This window comes from Copidosoma floridanum, unplaced genomic scaffold, assembly GCF_036245765.1.
Source record: "Copidosoma floridanum isolate Cflo_tuat_1 unplaced genomic scaffold, Cflo_Japanese_pri ptg000013l, whole genome shotgun sequence".
In the NCBI taxonomy this organism is placed as follows: Eukaryota; Metazoa; Arthropoda; class Insecta; order Hymenoptera; family Encyrtidae; genus Copidosoma; species Copidosoma floridanum.
The window spans coordinates 28,480,126-28,494,676 of NW_028321890.1; the positions used below are offsets into that span (position 1 = coordinate 28,480,126).

The window sequence follows — 14,551 nt, forward strand, 5'->3', positions numbered from 1 at the left end:
AATCGAAATAAAAAAAAAAACTGAAAAATCTAGAAATCTGAAATTTGGCATAAGAATATATTTTTATGCCTTTCAGTTCAAAAAGTTAAAGTCAAAAAATCGATTGCGGTACTTTAACCCCTCACCAACCTGAATAGACCCCTTTTACTCTTTGGAGACCCCTCTTTTAACCCTCAGTTACATAATTTTTCAAATACTCTATAAATTTAAATAATTTTGACTAGACTGTTATCAGCATTAGTATTAATCGTCACACTTTTATTGATGTAAACATAAAAAATATTCATGTATTCATCATGGGGGAACCCACAACGGTATCAATTAAACAATTGTGAGATCTCTTACACTATCGTTGAAAAATGCAGTAATTGATATGAGTAATCAATTGGCATTCCACGCGAGGGTAAAGTTCAATAGCAAAGATAACACAATTTAAAAAGAAGAAGACATCGCACTACAGAACACTTACGCAACACGTCCAGTGGAGTAAAAGATTAAATAAATGTATCACAAAACGGAAACGAAGGCCTACTAATCAAAGGTCAAAATGAATCATCTTAATATTATTACCAACTAAGCAGATTTTATTTTAAACAATGTATTACAAATAATATTTAATAAATAAAAAAAGTATGTACAAAGATATATCTAATCTTAAACAACTATGTCTGCAACGGTACTATAGATGAAGTATGAATGACAAGAAAAAAATGACAATACAATCAACAACGGTTGATCGTCACCTCCTCGAGAAAAGGCTCGAGTATAAAATCGCTGCCTCACAGATTATTGATCCATCGGCTGTACGTCTCGTTCCGCTCCCTGACCTCTTGCTCGTCGCACCTCGCGTGGCACTCGGACCGGCTGTCTCGCCCACCGGCACTGCACTCGTGCCTTAGGTGCACAACAACGTTGGGCGACAATTTCGCCACCACGGCCCCACTGACGTGCGTCACCGGATTGTCCTGCAAGTAGATGGTCGACAGCAACGGCGCCGAGCTCAGTGACATCTGCTCCAGCGACTTGAACCGGTTACCCCGGACGTCGAGGGTGCGCAGGTTCCACTGCCACTTGAGCCAGTCGCTGGGTATGAAGTCCAAGTCGTTGGAGGAAAGATCGAGATCGGTAAGGGACTCGAGGTCCTCGAACGAGCCAGCCTCGATGCTGCGGATTTGGTTGCCACCCAGGAAGAGGCACTTGAGCCGGTGCAGGCTCTTGAAGCTCTCGCGTCTGATGGTCCGCAGTTTGTTGCGCCTCAGGGACACGCTGGTCAGTTGGTTGTTTTTACACAGGTTGGGCACTCCCGTGAGGTGATTGTCGTCGAGGTTCAGCTCCCTCAGGTCGGCCAGTCGCTCGAGTGTCTCGCGCTTGATCTCCTCCAGGCTGTTTCCGGCAACGTTCAGGACACGCAGGGACCTCGAGTCCTGGAAGGCGCAGGACTCGATCTCCGTGATGCGATTGCTCGAGATCGTCAGCTCCGTCAGCTTGTGGGCTCCCTCGAGCCTCAGGGACGTCTCGCGGCAGTTGCTGTGGCAGATGGCTCGGACGATGTTGCCGTCGAGGTGCAGCGCCTGCACGTCCCGGACGATCTTGCAGTCGAGGCTGCTTATGAGGTTATGCTCGAGGAAGAGGTGGGTGAGCGTCGGTGGGAGGTCGCGGATGAAAGTCTGGCTGTCAAGGCTGTTGTCGGAGAGGAAGAGGTGGGTCAGGGCGGGGAAGGCCTTCCTCAGGGAGAAGTTGAGGCTGCGAATGGAGTTACGGCGCAGGTAGAGGTGGCGGAGCTTCGGGAAACACTCGGACTTGCCGATCGTGTGGTCGATGTTGTCGATCGGTGGGCTGTTCTCCTCGATAATGAGGGTCACGAGGCTCTTGTGGGGGTTACCGAAGTTGAAAAAGTCGCACAACTGGATGCGGTTCTTGGAGAGGTCGAGGTAGCTCAGATTAGGTAATCGCTCGAACGAGCCGGGCACCACTTGGAATATGTCGTTGGAGGCGAGGTTCAGGCAAGTGACCGTAGAACTGTCGATGAAGCCCGGATAGGGGTTCGGGGGTGACGACATACCCAAGTCAGGTAGGTTCAACACCAGAGGCTGCTGGCTGGACACGTGCTCGCATTTTCCAGCTGTGATGTTGCGCTCGCTCGTGACGAAGGTGTCGAGGTTTATCGAGTGCTGGACGTTACGTAGTGGAAAGTTAATGGCGTCGGGATCGAAGAAGTGGTGGGCCGTGGAATGTTTGAGGCTCGAGCTGATAAGCAGTAGCGCGAGCGTCTGAAGCATTGCCGTTGAGTTGCGTGCTCTGTTGTATTATATCCAAGAAAACAGTATTTTACTATTAAAAAGTAAAAAAAAGTTAACTGTATTAAGTACTTTGTACTTTACATTTTTGTTTGATCACTGTGTTTTTTGTATTATGTATTGTACTCACACACGGTATTTGGACGTCTGATGACTTTCTCCTTGAATGATTCTGTTTGGAATGGATTAATCTCGTGGAGTGGCCATGCTTATATGGGAACTGAAATAAAAACAATTTTTGTTGCGCAGAATAAACATCTGATATGGTTTTTTTTAGAATTGTTTGATGAGAATTAAAGTAGGTTAGCGCGGCTGACTAAGCGATGAAGGACGTGTCAAGAAGTCAATGCCAATAATTTGCTCTAAATTTTCGGATCTTAACTTTGATCTAGGAATACTTTTTTTATGTATTATATTTGTAAGCTGAGAAATAGTTTAGTACTTTGGACGTAATCTGCGAAAATAATTGGTATAAAAAAAGTCAATATTTGCGTGCTCCAATGAAGTGTCAATATGATCATTTTTGTAGAGAAAATGACAGTAACTTTTGTGTATAAAAACTATGATTCTTTTTTTCCTCTATTTTTATTTTGTTTATCTTGATAGCAACGTATACAAATCTGAAGATTTTTAATGTATTTTTATTACAAAATACCATATAATTATTATTGATTAATCGTATTATTTAGAGAAATATCTGGAATTCCGTTGGGCATTTATTTATTAAAGATTTAAAATAAGAAAATTAAATGTCAGTTCTCGCGTCTTGACCTAATTTCGTCTAAATTTTCGTTGAAGAAAAATATAAACAGATACTGTGTTTATTGACTTTGACCTAAAAATTTCAGTGATATAATAACAGGCCGTGAATTGTTGGTGCTGTGAGCTTATCTGAAATGATAAACGTCACAACAAATCAATGTAAGCAAGGTCAAATTAATAATGCACTAACATCGTCTTATGAGACATCACGCTTATAATTAATTTTATTTTCATGACCAAACATAATTATACACTAACTCGAACACCTACAATTTTGTAGCAAAAATTATTTTACATTAAATTTTTTACATGTATTATTATTGTTTAAAAAACTAAACGTAAATAATCACAGAACTAAAAAATGAAATAAAATTAAAAAAAAATTTTTTTTTCCTTTTTCTTAAAATATTATTTTAATAAAAAGCTCATTATATATTTAAATAATATTCATACAATACTCCACGATGTACGACATCCCACGAACTATTTTTTTATTGTCACTATCGCGTAAAGTTAATTGCAATACTTAGACATAAAAAGTCTAATGGTACTTTAAACAACAAAATAAATCGTAAGTTGTTGGTCGTACTATTCTGCACCTCAAAAATTTATCAAAAGCAACAACCACACGATAACAAGAGATTGTTTAGCTTCTCGAGCCTGCAGCCTTTCGTCATCGTCGATAAAGTTATAGCGAAACACATCCTCGACAACAAGCGATGCCTCGACACTTTGTTTCCGGACAAGTGCAAACTGTACTAAAGGCACTGGAGCCGAATCGTGGCGGTGTAGGGCTCCTCGTTGGTCGTAACTCAATTGATCCGATTACCGTCAAGGTGGAATTGGCGCAACGAGGCCAGTCCAAGCGCCTCATTGGAGCTGCTCGTCAAGTCCACAAGTCGCTTTGGGGGTCCAAAAGAAGGCCTTGACGAGCAAGTAAGTGCCAAATATTTTAAGGACTTCCAATAAGGAGATGAATCAATGATTACTGCAGTTGCTATTTTAAATCGTGTGGATGTCCGACAGTGACCTCACAAATTACAGGAGTCGAATAGTCCGACCATACAAAACCGATCTTGTTATCCTCAATGCGCACGTTCGGACTCCCGGTGGAATTCGGGTTTCAATGCGCGGATAAGCCCGGTCTTCTGGAAATTCGGGGCTTTGTACAAGCCGGGTTGCTTGTGTTCGCTGCATCGACAACTTCTGCTTGGTGTTTCCTTGCTCTGTGGTTCTACTGTTTCGTCGTACGGTATAACTTTGATGTGCAGGAATGACAAGGGAGTGTGCAGTGGTGGGATTTACCGATCATTCGTTGTTTTCGTTTCAATCGCTTTTATTTAATATCCGGTAAGTATAAGGTTTTTCTTTTTTTTATTTTGATTTTATTGTAACAAATTCAATAAATTAGTGGTTGATAACAATTTTTTTCAAATTAATTATCCAGTTAAAGAAAAGGTTTACTTTCACAGATAATAATGCAGGTGTGCATAACACGAGTGGAAATTTACTTAAATAATTGTTTTTTCCGAGACTACTTGTGTTTTTTTTCTTTTTTTTTTTTTTTTTTTTACGTAATGAAGGAAAAATAAAGCACTAAAACTTATTATTCATTTTTTTATGATTTATTGAGCAAATATTAATTAAGATGATGACTATTTCTATAAATTAATTTTTATTTTTACTTACACTACGTGCACACGAATAATACAATGCAAACAAAATTAAACCAAAATACACAAAGTGTTTTAAAAGATATGACATGATTTATTATTGCATATGAATTCAACTACAGTATGGTATACTTTACATTATTCTAAATGATTATTGAATTTTAAAGTTATTTTAATGGCTAACCATAATTGTTATAGATTGGATATTTTTCGCTGCTTTTAACACACTTATTAATAAATACATAGTCAGAATCTAGAGAAATGGTCAGATTTTTGGGAATATCATTTAAAGAACTTGTTTCAATCGATCGCAGCTGATTGGATAGGTACAAATTTCTAATGGGAGACAGATTACTTAAGGACAAATCGGCTAAATCTGTGATATTATTACCAGTAAGATCTAAGTTTTCAAGACTTGTCATCGGTGACATCCAGTTATATGGAAGAGTTGACAAATTGTTGTAGGATAATGTTAATATTTTGAGATTTTCTAGACCAGCAAAAGTTTCTGGATACATATATAATATTTCATTATCATGTAAATGTAATATCTCTAAATATTTCATTTTTGAAAAGGCACTTCCAACAATCATTTGAATTTTATTGCAATTTAAAAATAATTCTTTCAATTTCATCTCATTCTGTATAACAGGGAAAACAGAGATAACATTTTTGTCCAATGCTAATGTCTCTAAGTTATTTAATTTATCAAAAATCCCACTATCTAGAAAGTCAATGTTGTTGCTGGACAAGTTTAGGAATTTTAAGTTTGTCATGCCGTTGAAAACTCCTTCATCGATACGTGAAATACTATTATTAGCCAGATCCAAGAATAGTAACGAACTTAAGTTCGCAAATGTAGTAGATGTAATGTCACTTATTTTATTAGATGATGCTGATAAATATTGTAAATTAACTAAATTCGCAAAATCAATTTCACTTAATCCATCTTCGCTGGGATTATCAAGGATAATATGCGTTAAATTTTTCAAGTTTTTTAAGGTAAAATTTTTGAAACCATGGCCCGAAAGGTCCAAATATTCTAACGAATCAGGTAGCCAATCAAAGTCATTTTCTCGTATCTTACTTCCGGAAAGGTACAAATGCGTCAATGTTGGAAAGTTAGATTTTGATGTCGTGGTAATGATAATTGGATATATGAAATTTCTTGCAAACAATTTTCTCAATTTCGGATAAACTACACTTATTTGTATTTTATTTGATCTGAACCAGTTATAATCGCGATAATCATATATTTCTTCCGTATAGTGACCATTACCATCAAGGATAAGAGTCTCCAAATTTGATAAGCCATTGTAAAAAAAATAGTTCGAATCAAACGTGTTATTTGACAAATCCAAATATCTTAAATTAGGCAAACCGTCGAAAGCATTGAAATTAATTGATTGTACATTATTACTACTGACATTTAAACATGTTATTAATGGACTGGTTAAAAAACTTGCTCTTATATTATCTAAATTTAAACCATTAAAACTGATGGTTGTATTGAACTCGTTGCAAATACTATCATAATCCTTTGAATAATTAATCAAGTCATGGCCCATCGCGTCCAAGACTGCAATTGTGATTGCAATTAGAATTATGACGCTTACTGCAGCCATCGTGGATGGAAATCTGTAACAAAATTCAAACAAATGATAATAAATGTCCTTTGATGATTTCTTGGAAAATTTCTAACTTTATAAAAATTAAAAGAAAAATCTAAATATAAAATACTTCAACAGTTATACACTCGTCATTATCAGTCTACATATTTTAAAAATTTTTATAATACAAACAAAAATTATTAATCTTCCTGGGATATCGTTGTTCTAGAATTATTGAACAAACAGTTTCACCTTTTTTGATAAACACTGTTTAGGAGTTCACGGAAATTTATTCTGTTATTGCATTTTGAATATCTCAAAATTGATCTGAGAGACTTGAGGTTGCATTTGCTTTTAAACATATGAGCTAGTTTCATATATTCGGTGTTTTTAATGCTTGTGATTATTCATAAGCGTATCAACTTGTGACTGAATTGCCAAACAAACCCGCGCGTTTCACTGAACAATCGTTTTTAAAAAAAGCTTGTACCATAAATAAGTACATTTATCAATGTGCGAGTGCAAGAATGTTTATTCTGCACAAGCTTGGACTGAACAATTTACTGATTAAATACATAATTATGTTTATTTTAATTAAAAGTAGTTTTTATTTTTATGTCTCGTATATGTTTAGGCCTTATGTATGACAACAGTAGTAATAAATATTATTTTAAAAAATAAATTTTCTTTAACAAATCCAATCGAAAAACTTATATTTTACACAAAATACGATGAATAAACTTTATCATAAAACGTTTATCATTTAATACAGTAAAATAAAAACTTACGTGCTAGCGTGTAACCGAATCTTGTAGATTTTACAGTCCAACAGTCACAGCGGAATATAACTAAACAGTGGTACAGGGCTGAGGCTTCTTATATAGGGTAAATACGTGAAAAGTATTGAATGTGATGTACCAAGAAACGCTTTGTATTAAAATGTTTTAAATTTATCGTATTTCGTATGAATACTCTCCTTGTACGAATTGCATTCACATTTATCTGTTCATGTATACACTTTTTATTCCATATAATGTTTTAGTGGAATCTATATTCCAAAACGATATTCGTAAATGTGACTGGTTGGACTGATTTTTAATCTAAACTACTTATAGTGATGATACTTTTCATCTTTGATACTTCCGTTTTTCATTATCTCTTATTTTATCAAAAAATTACAGTAATTTTTTGTAATTTTTTAAAATTTATGTTACCATTATTAAATACAAATTGTATTGCATTGAGTACTTTGGCAACACGTTTTTGTTTGAATGAAAATTGGCAAATTCTCGCATCTTTTCTTCATGTCTGTTCATAAATTAAACAAAAAAATTTACATTTAATCACCAAGATAATAATATAATTTCTCGAAAAAAAAAAAAAAAAAAAAAAAACAACAGTATAGGAGAGAACAGCTCTTTTATAGGATAAATAAAAACAACAGTATAAGAGAGGACAGCTATTTTATAGGATAAATTATGTGTTGCTCGTGAAAATTAACATTTTTTTAAACTTTCATTTTTACCAAGTTTTTTAGTACAGATTTCCATGACGAATAGATTTAAAAAAATAGTAGTTTACCATGCGTCCCAAGTACGAACGAGTATCGCAGGATCGGACCCAAAAGATGCGGCTTTTGCACGGTACCTTTTTTAGTAATCATACCCACGATCAAATAATATTGACGCAATATTGAAAATAGAAAAATTTGACTTGATATCTTAAGAATTCGCATAAAGAGGACTCTACATTTTTTTTAAATCAACGTATGTTCAAAGGTTTGGGAAGCAATGTAAAAATTATATTTAAATGTAGTTTGAAATGAATATAGTTCTAAATGTGACTCGTAAAAAACTCAATAAATAAAGTACGTATCGATATATTTTTTTAAATAATGATGACCTAATAAGCCGTTGACGTGCAGGTACATAGGTACTCATATTTGAATGGTAGAGAAATGGAAAAATACTACAATTATTAACAAAACAAAATGTATTAAATGCAAATGTTTTATATTTTACAAAAAGTAGTATTAAAAAACATTTTTACAATAAAATTACATACTGTGCAGTAAAAATATGTAATTTACTGTATTTAAGTCCATAACAAATTTACATGAAATCGTAATATTTACACAACTGATAAATCTAATATAGTTACACGTTTTAATAGTTTTTTTTTTTTTTTTTTTTTTTTGTAATTATAGTATGAGTTGTTATGATTTTGGTTGTTGAATTAACGTCGAACGATTACTAAAGTTTTTCATAGCAACGTTCGTCGTCTGAAGAACTTTACGTGATATCCTCATAGAACCGGACACCGGATCTCTACCAAAGTACTTGACTTGAATTTCTTGGCCAACTTGCATATCAAGTGCACTGGCATGATTAACTTGTCTTTGGTCCAGCTGAGTATTATGAAGCAGCGTTGGCTGCATGCCCGGGTACAGGGTAATCATCACCCCAATGTCCTTTATCTCAACGATTGTTGCAGTGTAAATGCCTCCGAATTCTAGTGTTGGCTCGCGTTGATGCTTGGTTAATTCATCAACGATTTCCTTAGCTTCGTTCATTGCTGTTTGATTCGGCGCGAATAAAACGAATTGGGAATCTTCTTGGTAGTTCACCTGTCAATGACAATTCAAAGTTATCGAATTTATTTATTCAATTTACATTTTTTTAAGAGTACTTTTTAAAGCTTACGTGTACTCCAGTTTGGAGGAATATCTTTTTGATGTTACTACCACCAACTCCCATCAGCTTTCCTCTGAGGTGAGCAGGAATATTGATAGTCTCGGTCACCGGCATATTAGTCTTTTTCTCTTTTCGCGGACTTAATATCTCCTTATTCATAATATTTATAATATGGGACTTGCCCTCGTGAGCCTGCTCGAGAGTGTCCATGACGATTTTTAATGGAAGACCGGCGATTTTTATGTCAGCCTGTAATGCCGTTATACCTTTCCTTGTGCCAGCTATTTTGAAATCCATATCACCTAGATAGTCTTCTATACCCTGTATAAATAATTTTTTTTAAATATTAGCAAGGGCTGGACGAAGTTTGATTATGATCATGCATTTCGAAAATTTACCAGTAAATCAGTTAAAATTCGGTAGTCGTGCATGTGTTTGGTGTCTTTCTCGTAATTTGTGATTAATCCCATAGCAATGCCAGCAACGGGAGCTGAAACAGGTACACCGGCATCCATAAGAGCCATACTTCCGCCGCATACAGATGCCATTGATGAAGAGCCTAGAGAAAAATTTATGGTGATTCTTACAACAGCCGTAGAGTGAATAAGATTGCTCTTGAAGAAATTTTCAATTATTTATTGTATCCATACCGTTTGATTCCATTACTTCGCTCGTCAATCTTATCGTAAAAGGATAGTCATCTGGAATCACGGCACGTAAACCTCTTTCAGCCAATGCCCCATGGCCCATTTCTCTTCTATTTAAGGGGCCGCTTCTTCCAGTTTCATTAGTAGCATAAGGTGGAAACTCATAGTGTAGGAAAAAGTTCTTTTCTTTGATACCGCTGGTTAACATTGTCATGGTGTCCATTTTTAAGGCACTGTCTGGAGAATCGAGGGTCACGGTACAAAGAACTTGAGTTTGGCCCCTTTGAAACAATGCTGATCCATGAAGTGGCTTGAACAAATCCACTTGGCATTTTATATCTCTTACATCAGTTAACTTTCTCCCATCACATCTGCAAAAGAATTTAAAATTGATACTTTAGATTGTAATAATCATTTATAATAAGAGGTAACATGAAAAACAAATACCTGATATTATTTTTAAATATCAAAGATCTGAATATGTTTTTGGATAATTCACTGAAAGCTGCGGTAGCTAAAGATACATTCAATTCGGGATCGTTTTCTTTCATTTTATTTAACACATCATTTTTTATATCACTTAGAGCTTTATCTCGAGAAAATTTGTCGTGTTTGTAATTAGTAAAAACGTCATGAATCGCTGTTTCCGACAGAGATTTCAAAGTATTCAAAACTTCAGGTGATAGCTCTGCCGGTGGTTCGACTGTCCTCTTTGGTTTGCCGGATTTCTTTTGAAGATTCTGAATGGCATGGATTATATTTTGGCACTCTTTGACACCCACTTTCACTGCTTTCATCAGATCTTGCAACAAAATATTGTTAGCCGAGCCTTCAAGCATGATAACTAAATTTTGCTGAGCTGCTGTCACTATCAAATTTAAGGAACTCTGTTGCAATTCATGGCGAGTTGGATTGATCAAGATCTCATTGTCCACAAAGCCAACTCTTACAGCACCAATGGGTCCATTCCAAGGAATGTCGGATACAGCTAATGCAGCAGATGCCCCATTAATCGACAGTACATCTGGATCATTAGTTCCATCAAGGGCGAGCATATTACACATCACTTGAGTCTGATAATTATAATTGTTAGGAAACAGTGGGCGCATCGATCTGTCAATCAATCTACTTGTCAGTACTTCGTGCTCTGTGCGGCCTATTTCTCTTCTGAAAAAATTTGTTGGAATACGACCAGCTGCAGAAGCTTTCTGTTTATAATCTACAGTCAATGGTACAAAAGAAGATGATCCCAGTGATTGAGACTCGCTGACTGTTGTGACCATGACCGATGTGTCTCCTAGGGTTGCAACTGCAGAGCCATCAGCCATCCTGGCTAATTTTCCAGTGGAGAATGTCATTATTTTCCTGCGAAATTAAAAAGTTAATTAAAAACATTAGGAATAAAAATCAAATGTGCTAAAAAATACGAAAAAAAAAAAAAACAATTTACTAAAATGAACAAAAGAAAAACTGGAAAAAAAACAGTAAAAAATTTAATGTATTTATAGAAAAAATTTAATAATTACGAAATGATGTGCAAAAGGACGACAGGTTATGTAAAAATTGTACCCGTTAGAGAATTTGACAATGGCTTCGGAGGCCAACTCCGAGTGTTTCCTGACCTGCTGCACATGATTGACAGCGGATTTTCGCTTCCCATACGGAATAATAAAGTTATTTTGCCTAAGTAATCTTATTGTTGCCATGATTTGCGTATATTTTACTTTGAATTTTTTAACACCAAAATTTACCGGTATAAGTACTTATATATTGCACTACGAGCAGTACGAGCAGCGTGCAGGAGCAGACAGCGGAGTGCGGAGTTACCACCACGACCTACGTATATATAAGTATAACTTTACACTTACAGCCTCTGATTTTATCATTCTGGTAAAGAGAGCACGGTGTAAGATGTACGTGAAGTTATGTGTAGTAATTAAAGTAATTACTACTGAATAATGCCATATGGTCGATTTTGTTAAACCATATGAATATCTATATTTTTGGAGATCAACTTTTAAGTAAAAAATAGATTGTAGACTTGCCGCAAACAGCACAAACCACGTCAACTTTTTATTATCTATCTACAAAATTAGTTGCGGCTGGTTTATAATTATCAAAGTGACTTTGCTGTAAATAGCAATAGTTATTTGGATCAGCGCCATCTAGCGGTATTTTTTTTTCGCCAAAAGTGGCCTCTAAAATTCTGAGTCGGTGCTTCAGCGCTTAGAGCCATTTAACCTTTTATAAACCAGCCGCAACTCATTTTGTAGCTATAAAATAAAAAAATAACAATACGTGTGTTTTTAGCGGCAAGTTAACAATCTATTTTTTACCCAAAAATTGACCTCCTATGTGTTTATACTTTTAAAGATAAACTTTTGAGCATAAGATAGATTGTTAACTTGCCGCCAAAAACACACGTATTGTTATTTTTTGATTTTATAGCTTCAAGATAAGTTGCGGCTGGTTTATAATTGGCTAAATGGCTCTAAGCTCTTATGCTCGGTTTCAGAATTTTAGAGGCCACTTTTGGCGAAAAAAAAAATACCGCTAGATGGCGCTGATCCAAAATAATTATTGCTATTGCTACATACAGTAAAGTCACTTTGTTAGTTATAAACCAGCCGCAAATAATTTTATAAACAGAAAATAAAAAGTTAACATTTTTTGTGCTACTTGCGGCAAGTTTACAATTTATCTTTTACCTTAAAATCGACCTCCAAAACCATCAATATTCTACATATCTTATATGGCTCATAAAATCGACAATATTTACAAAATTTCAATACTCTAGACCTTTTACCATTAACTCATGTAAGCACAAATTAATCAGTCCAAAAGAGACAACCGAAAAAAAAAAGGCCTGAAAAAAAGCACAGTCACACGAAAAGTCTCATAAGAATGGAGGAGCATTGGATATCTCACTTGATCAGAGAAGGTTGGGTTCTTTGTTTACTTATAACACTTAAAATTTACATCTCTGTAATAAATGTATTTTTCAATTAGTGAGATCCGATGCTCCATTCCTAGGAGACTCTTCGTGTGACTGCTTCTTTATAAGACCTTTTTTCTTCAGTTGTCTCTTTTCGACTGATTAATTTACGTGTATGTTTGATCGTGATTTACGATTTCTGTAACACAAAGTTTGCTATGTACATATTATATAAGTGAACTGTTTATTGGAAATCTAAAGTTGAAGGGCTATTCTTTCATGAGTTAATGGTAAAAGGTCTAGAGTATTGAAATTTTGTAAATATTGTCGATTTTATGAGCCATATAAGATATGTAGAATATTGATGGTTTTGGAGGTCGATTTTAAGGTAAAAGATAAATTGTAAACTTGCCGCAAGTAGCACAAAAATGTTACCTTCTTATTATCTGTCTATAAAATTATTTGCGGCTGGTTTGTAACTAACAAAGTGACTTTACTGTAAGTAGCAATAGCAATAATTATTTTGGATCAGCGCCATCTAGCGGTATTTTTTTTTTCGCCAAAAGTGGCCTCTAAAATTCTGAAACTGAGCATAAGAGCTTAGAGCCATTTAACCAATTATAAACCAGCCGCAACTTATTTTGAAGCTATAAAATCAAAAAATAACAATACGTGTGTTTTTGGCGGCAAGTAAAAAATCTATCTTTTACTCGAAAATTTATCTTCAAAAGTACAAACACATAGGAGGTCAATTTTTTGGTAGAAAATAGATTGTTAACTTGCCGCCAAAAACACATATATTGTTATTTTTTTATTTTATAGCTTTATCATGAGTTGCGGCTGGTTTATAACTGACTAAATGGCTTTAATCCTGAATGCTCTGATTGAGAATTTTAGGAGCCACTTTTGGCCAAAAAGTAAAGACCGCTAGATGGCGCTGATCCAAATAACTATTGCTATTTACAGCAAAGTCACTTTGATAATTATAAACCAGCCGCAACTAATTTTGTAGATAGATAATAAAAAGTTGACGTGGTTTGTGCTGTTTGCGGCAAGTTTACAATCTATTTTTTACTTAAAAGTTGATCTCCAAAAATATAGATATTCATATGGTTTAACAAAATCGACCATATGGCATTATTTAGTAGTAATTACTTTAATTACTACACATAACTTCACGTACATCTTACACCGTGCTCTCTTTACCAGAATGATAAAATCAGAGGCTGTAAAGTTACGTAGGTCGAGGTGGTAACGCCCCTTGGGGTGTTTTCCGCAATCGTCACCTGCAGCAAGTAATTTAAATTTGCGCTCTACGTTACCGTCAGGTCAGTAAGTCAGCTACACTTTTTGAACTAAACTGGATGAGCTGTGTATGATATGACTGGACTCTTTGTTACCGATCGCTTACTGGGCTACCGGCTGATGGTTCCTCGTAGAGTATCGGTCAGTGTGAGCTCACGTGGAATATTTACTTTTATGTCTGTCGGTATACTGAATTACTCATTTACCGTTCTTTTCGTAATCAAGTAAAGTCATAATAGAGATATAAGAATGTAAATATCTCTATGGAGTAAGTTAATTGGGTTGATTAAATACTTATCCCTTCGCATGGTGATTTGAGGAACTTGCATTAAATTTTGTTAATTGAAAAAAAGTAGTGCAAAAATTTTTTTTAGCGGATCTTTTTTTTTTATCGAGATTTATGCATGAAATCGTTGATTTTATCTTTTTTTTTTTTTGAGAGAAATCAGCAACCTTCACAAGCAATCTTGGTGGAATCGTTTGAAAACAGGTCTTCAGAAATAAAAAACGGTAATAATAAAAAAAAATTTGAAAGTTAAATAACAAAAATAATACAAGTAAAATAAAAGTTTATTAAAAGTAAAATTAAGGAGCTATTACAAATAATTATATCTTAATAAAATAAAAGA

General features: G+C 35.0%; 3 protein-coding genes across 3 annotated transcripts; all 3 read right to left on the minus strand.

The window, feature by feature from the left end:
* Window positions 1-775: 775 nt before the first annotated feature.
* LOC106640664 (uncharacterized) lies at window positions 776-3,790 on the minus strand. The gene is made up of 3 exons (XM_014354757.2): window positions 3,659-3,790; window positions 2,428-2,517; window positions 776-2,298 (listed from the first exon to the last, which is right to left on the minus strand). The coding sequence occupies exon 3, from the start codon at window positions 2,277-2,279 to the stop codon at window positions 780-782; it is 1,500 nt and encodes a 499-aa protein (XP_014210243.2). The 5' UTR covers window positions 2,280-2,298; window positions 2,428-2,517; window positions 3,659-3,790; the 3' UTR covers window positions 776-779.
* A 1,081-nt stretch (window positions 3,791-4,871) lies between these two features.
* LOC106640663 (uncharacterized) lies at window positions 4,872-6,357 on the minus strand. The gene has a single exon (XM_014354756.2). It carries the CDS (start codon window positions 6,355-6,357, stop codon window positions 4,912-4,914), a length of 1,446 nt encoding a protein of 481 aa, XP_014210242.2. The 3' UTR covers window positions 4,872-4,911.
* Window positions 6,358-8,526: 2,169 nt separating this feature from the next.
* Window positions 8,527-11,465, minus strand: PNPase (polyribonucleotide nucleotidyltransferase 1). The gene is made up of 6 exons (XM_014354800.2): window positions 11,252-11,465; window positions 10,130-11,047; window positions 9,686-10,053; window positions 9,434-9,594; window positions 9,045-9,356; window positions 8,527-8,968 (listed from the first exon to the last, which is right to left on the minus strand). Exons 1-6 carry the CDS (start codon window positions 11,386-11,388, stop codon window positions 8,558-8,560), a joined length of 2,307 nt encoding a protein of 768 aa, XP_014210286.2. The 5' UTR covers window positions 11,389-11,465; the 3' UTR covers window positions 8,527-8,557.
* Window positions 11,466-14,551: the final 3,086 nt, after the last annotated feature.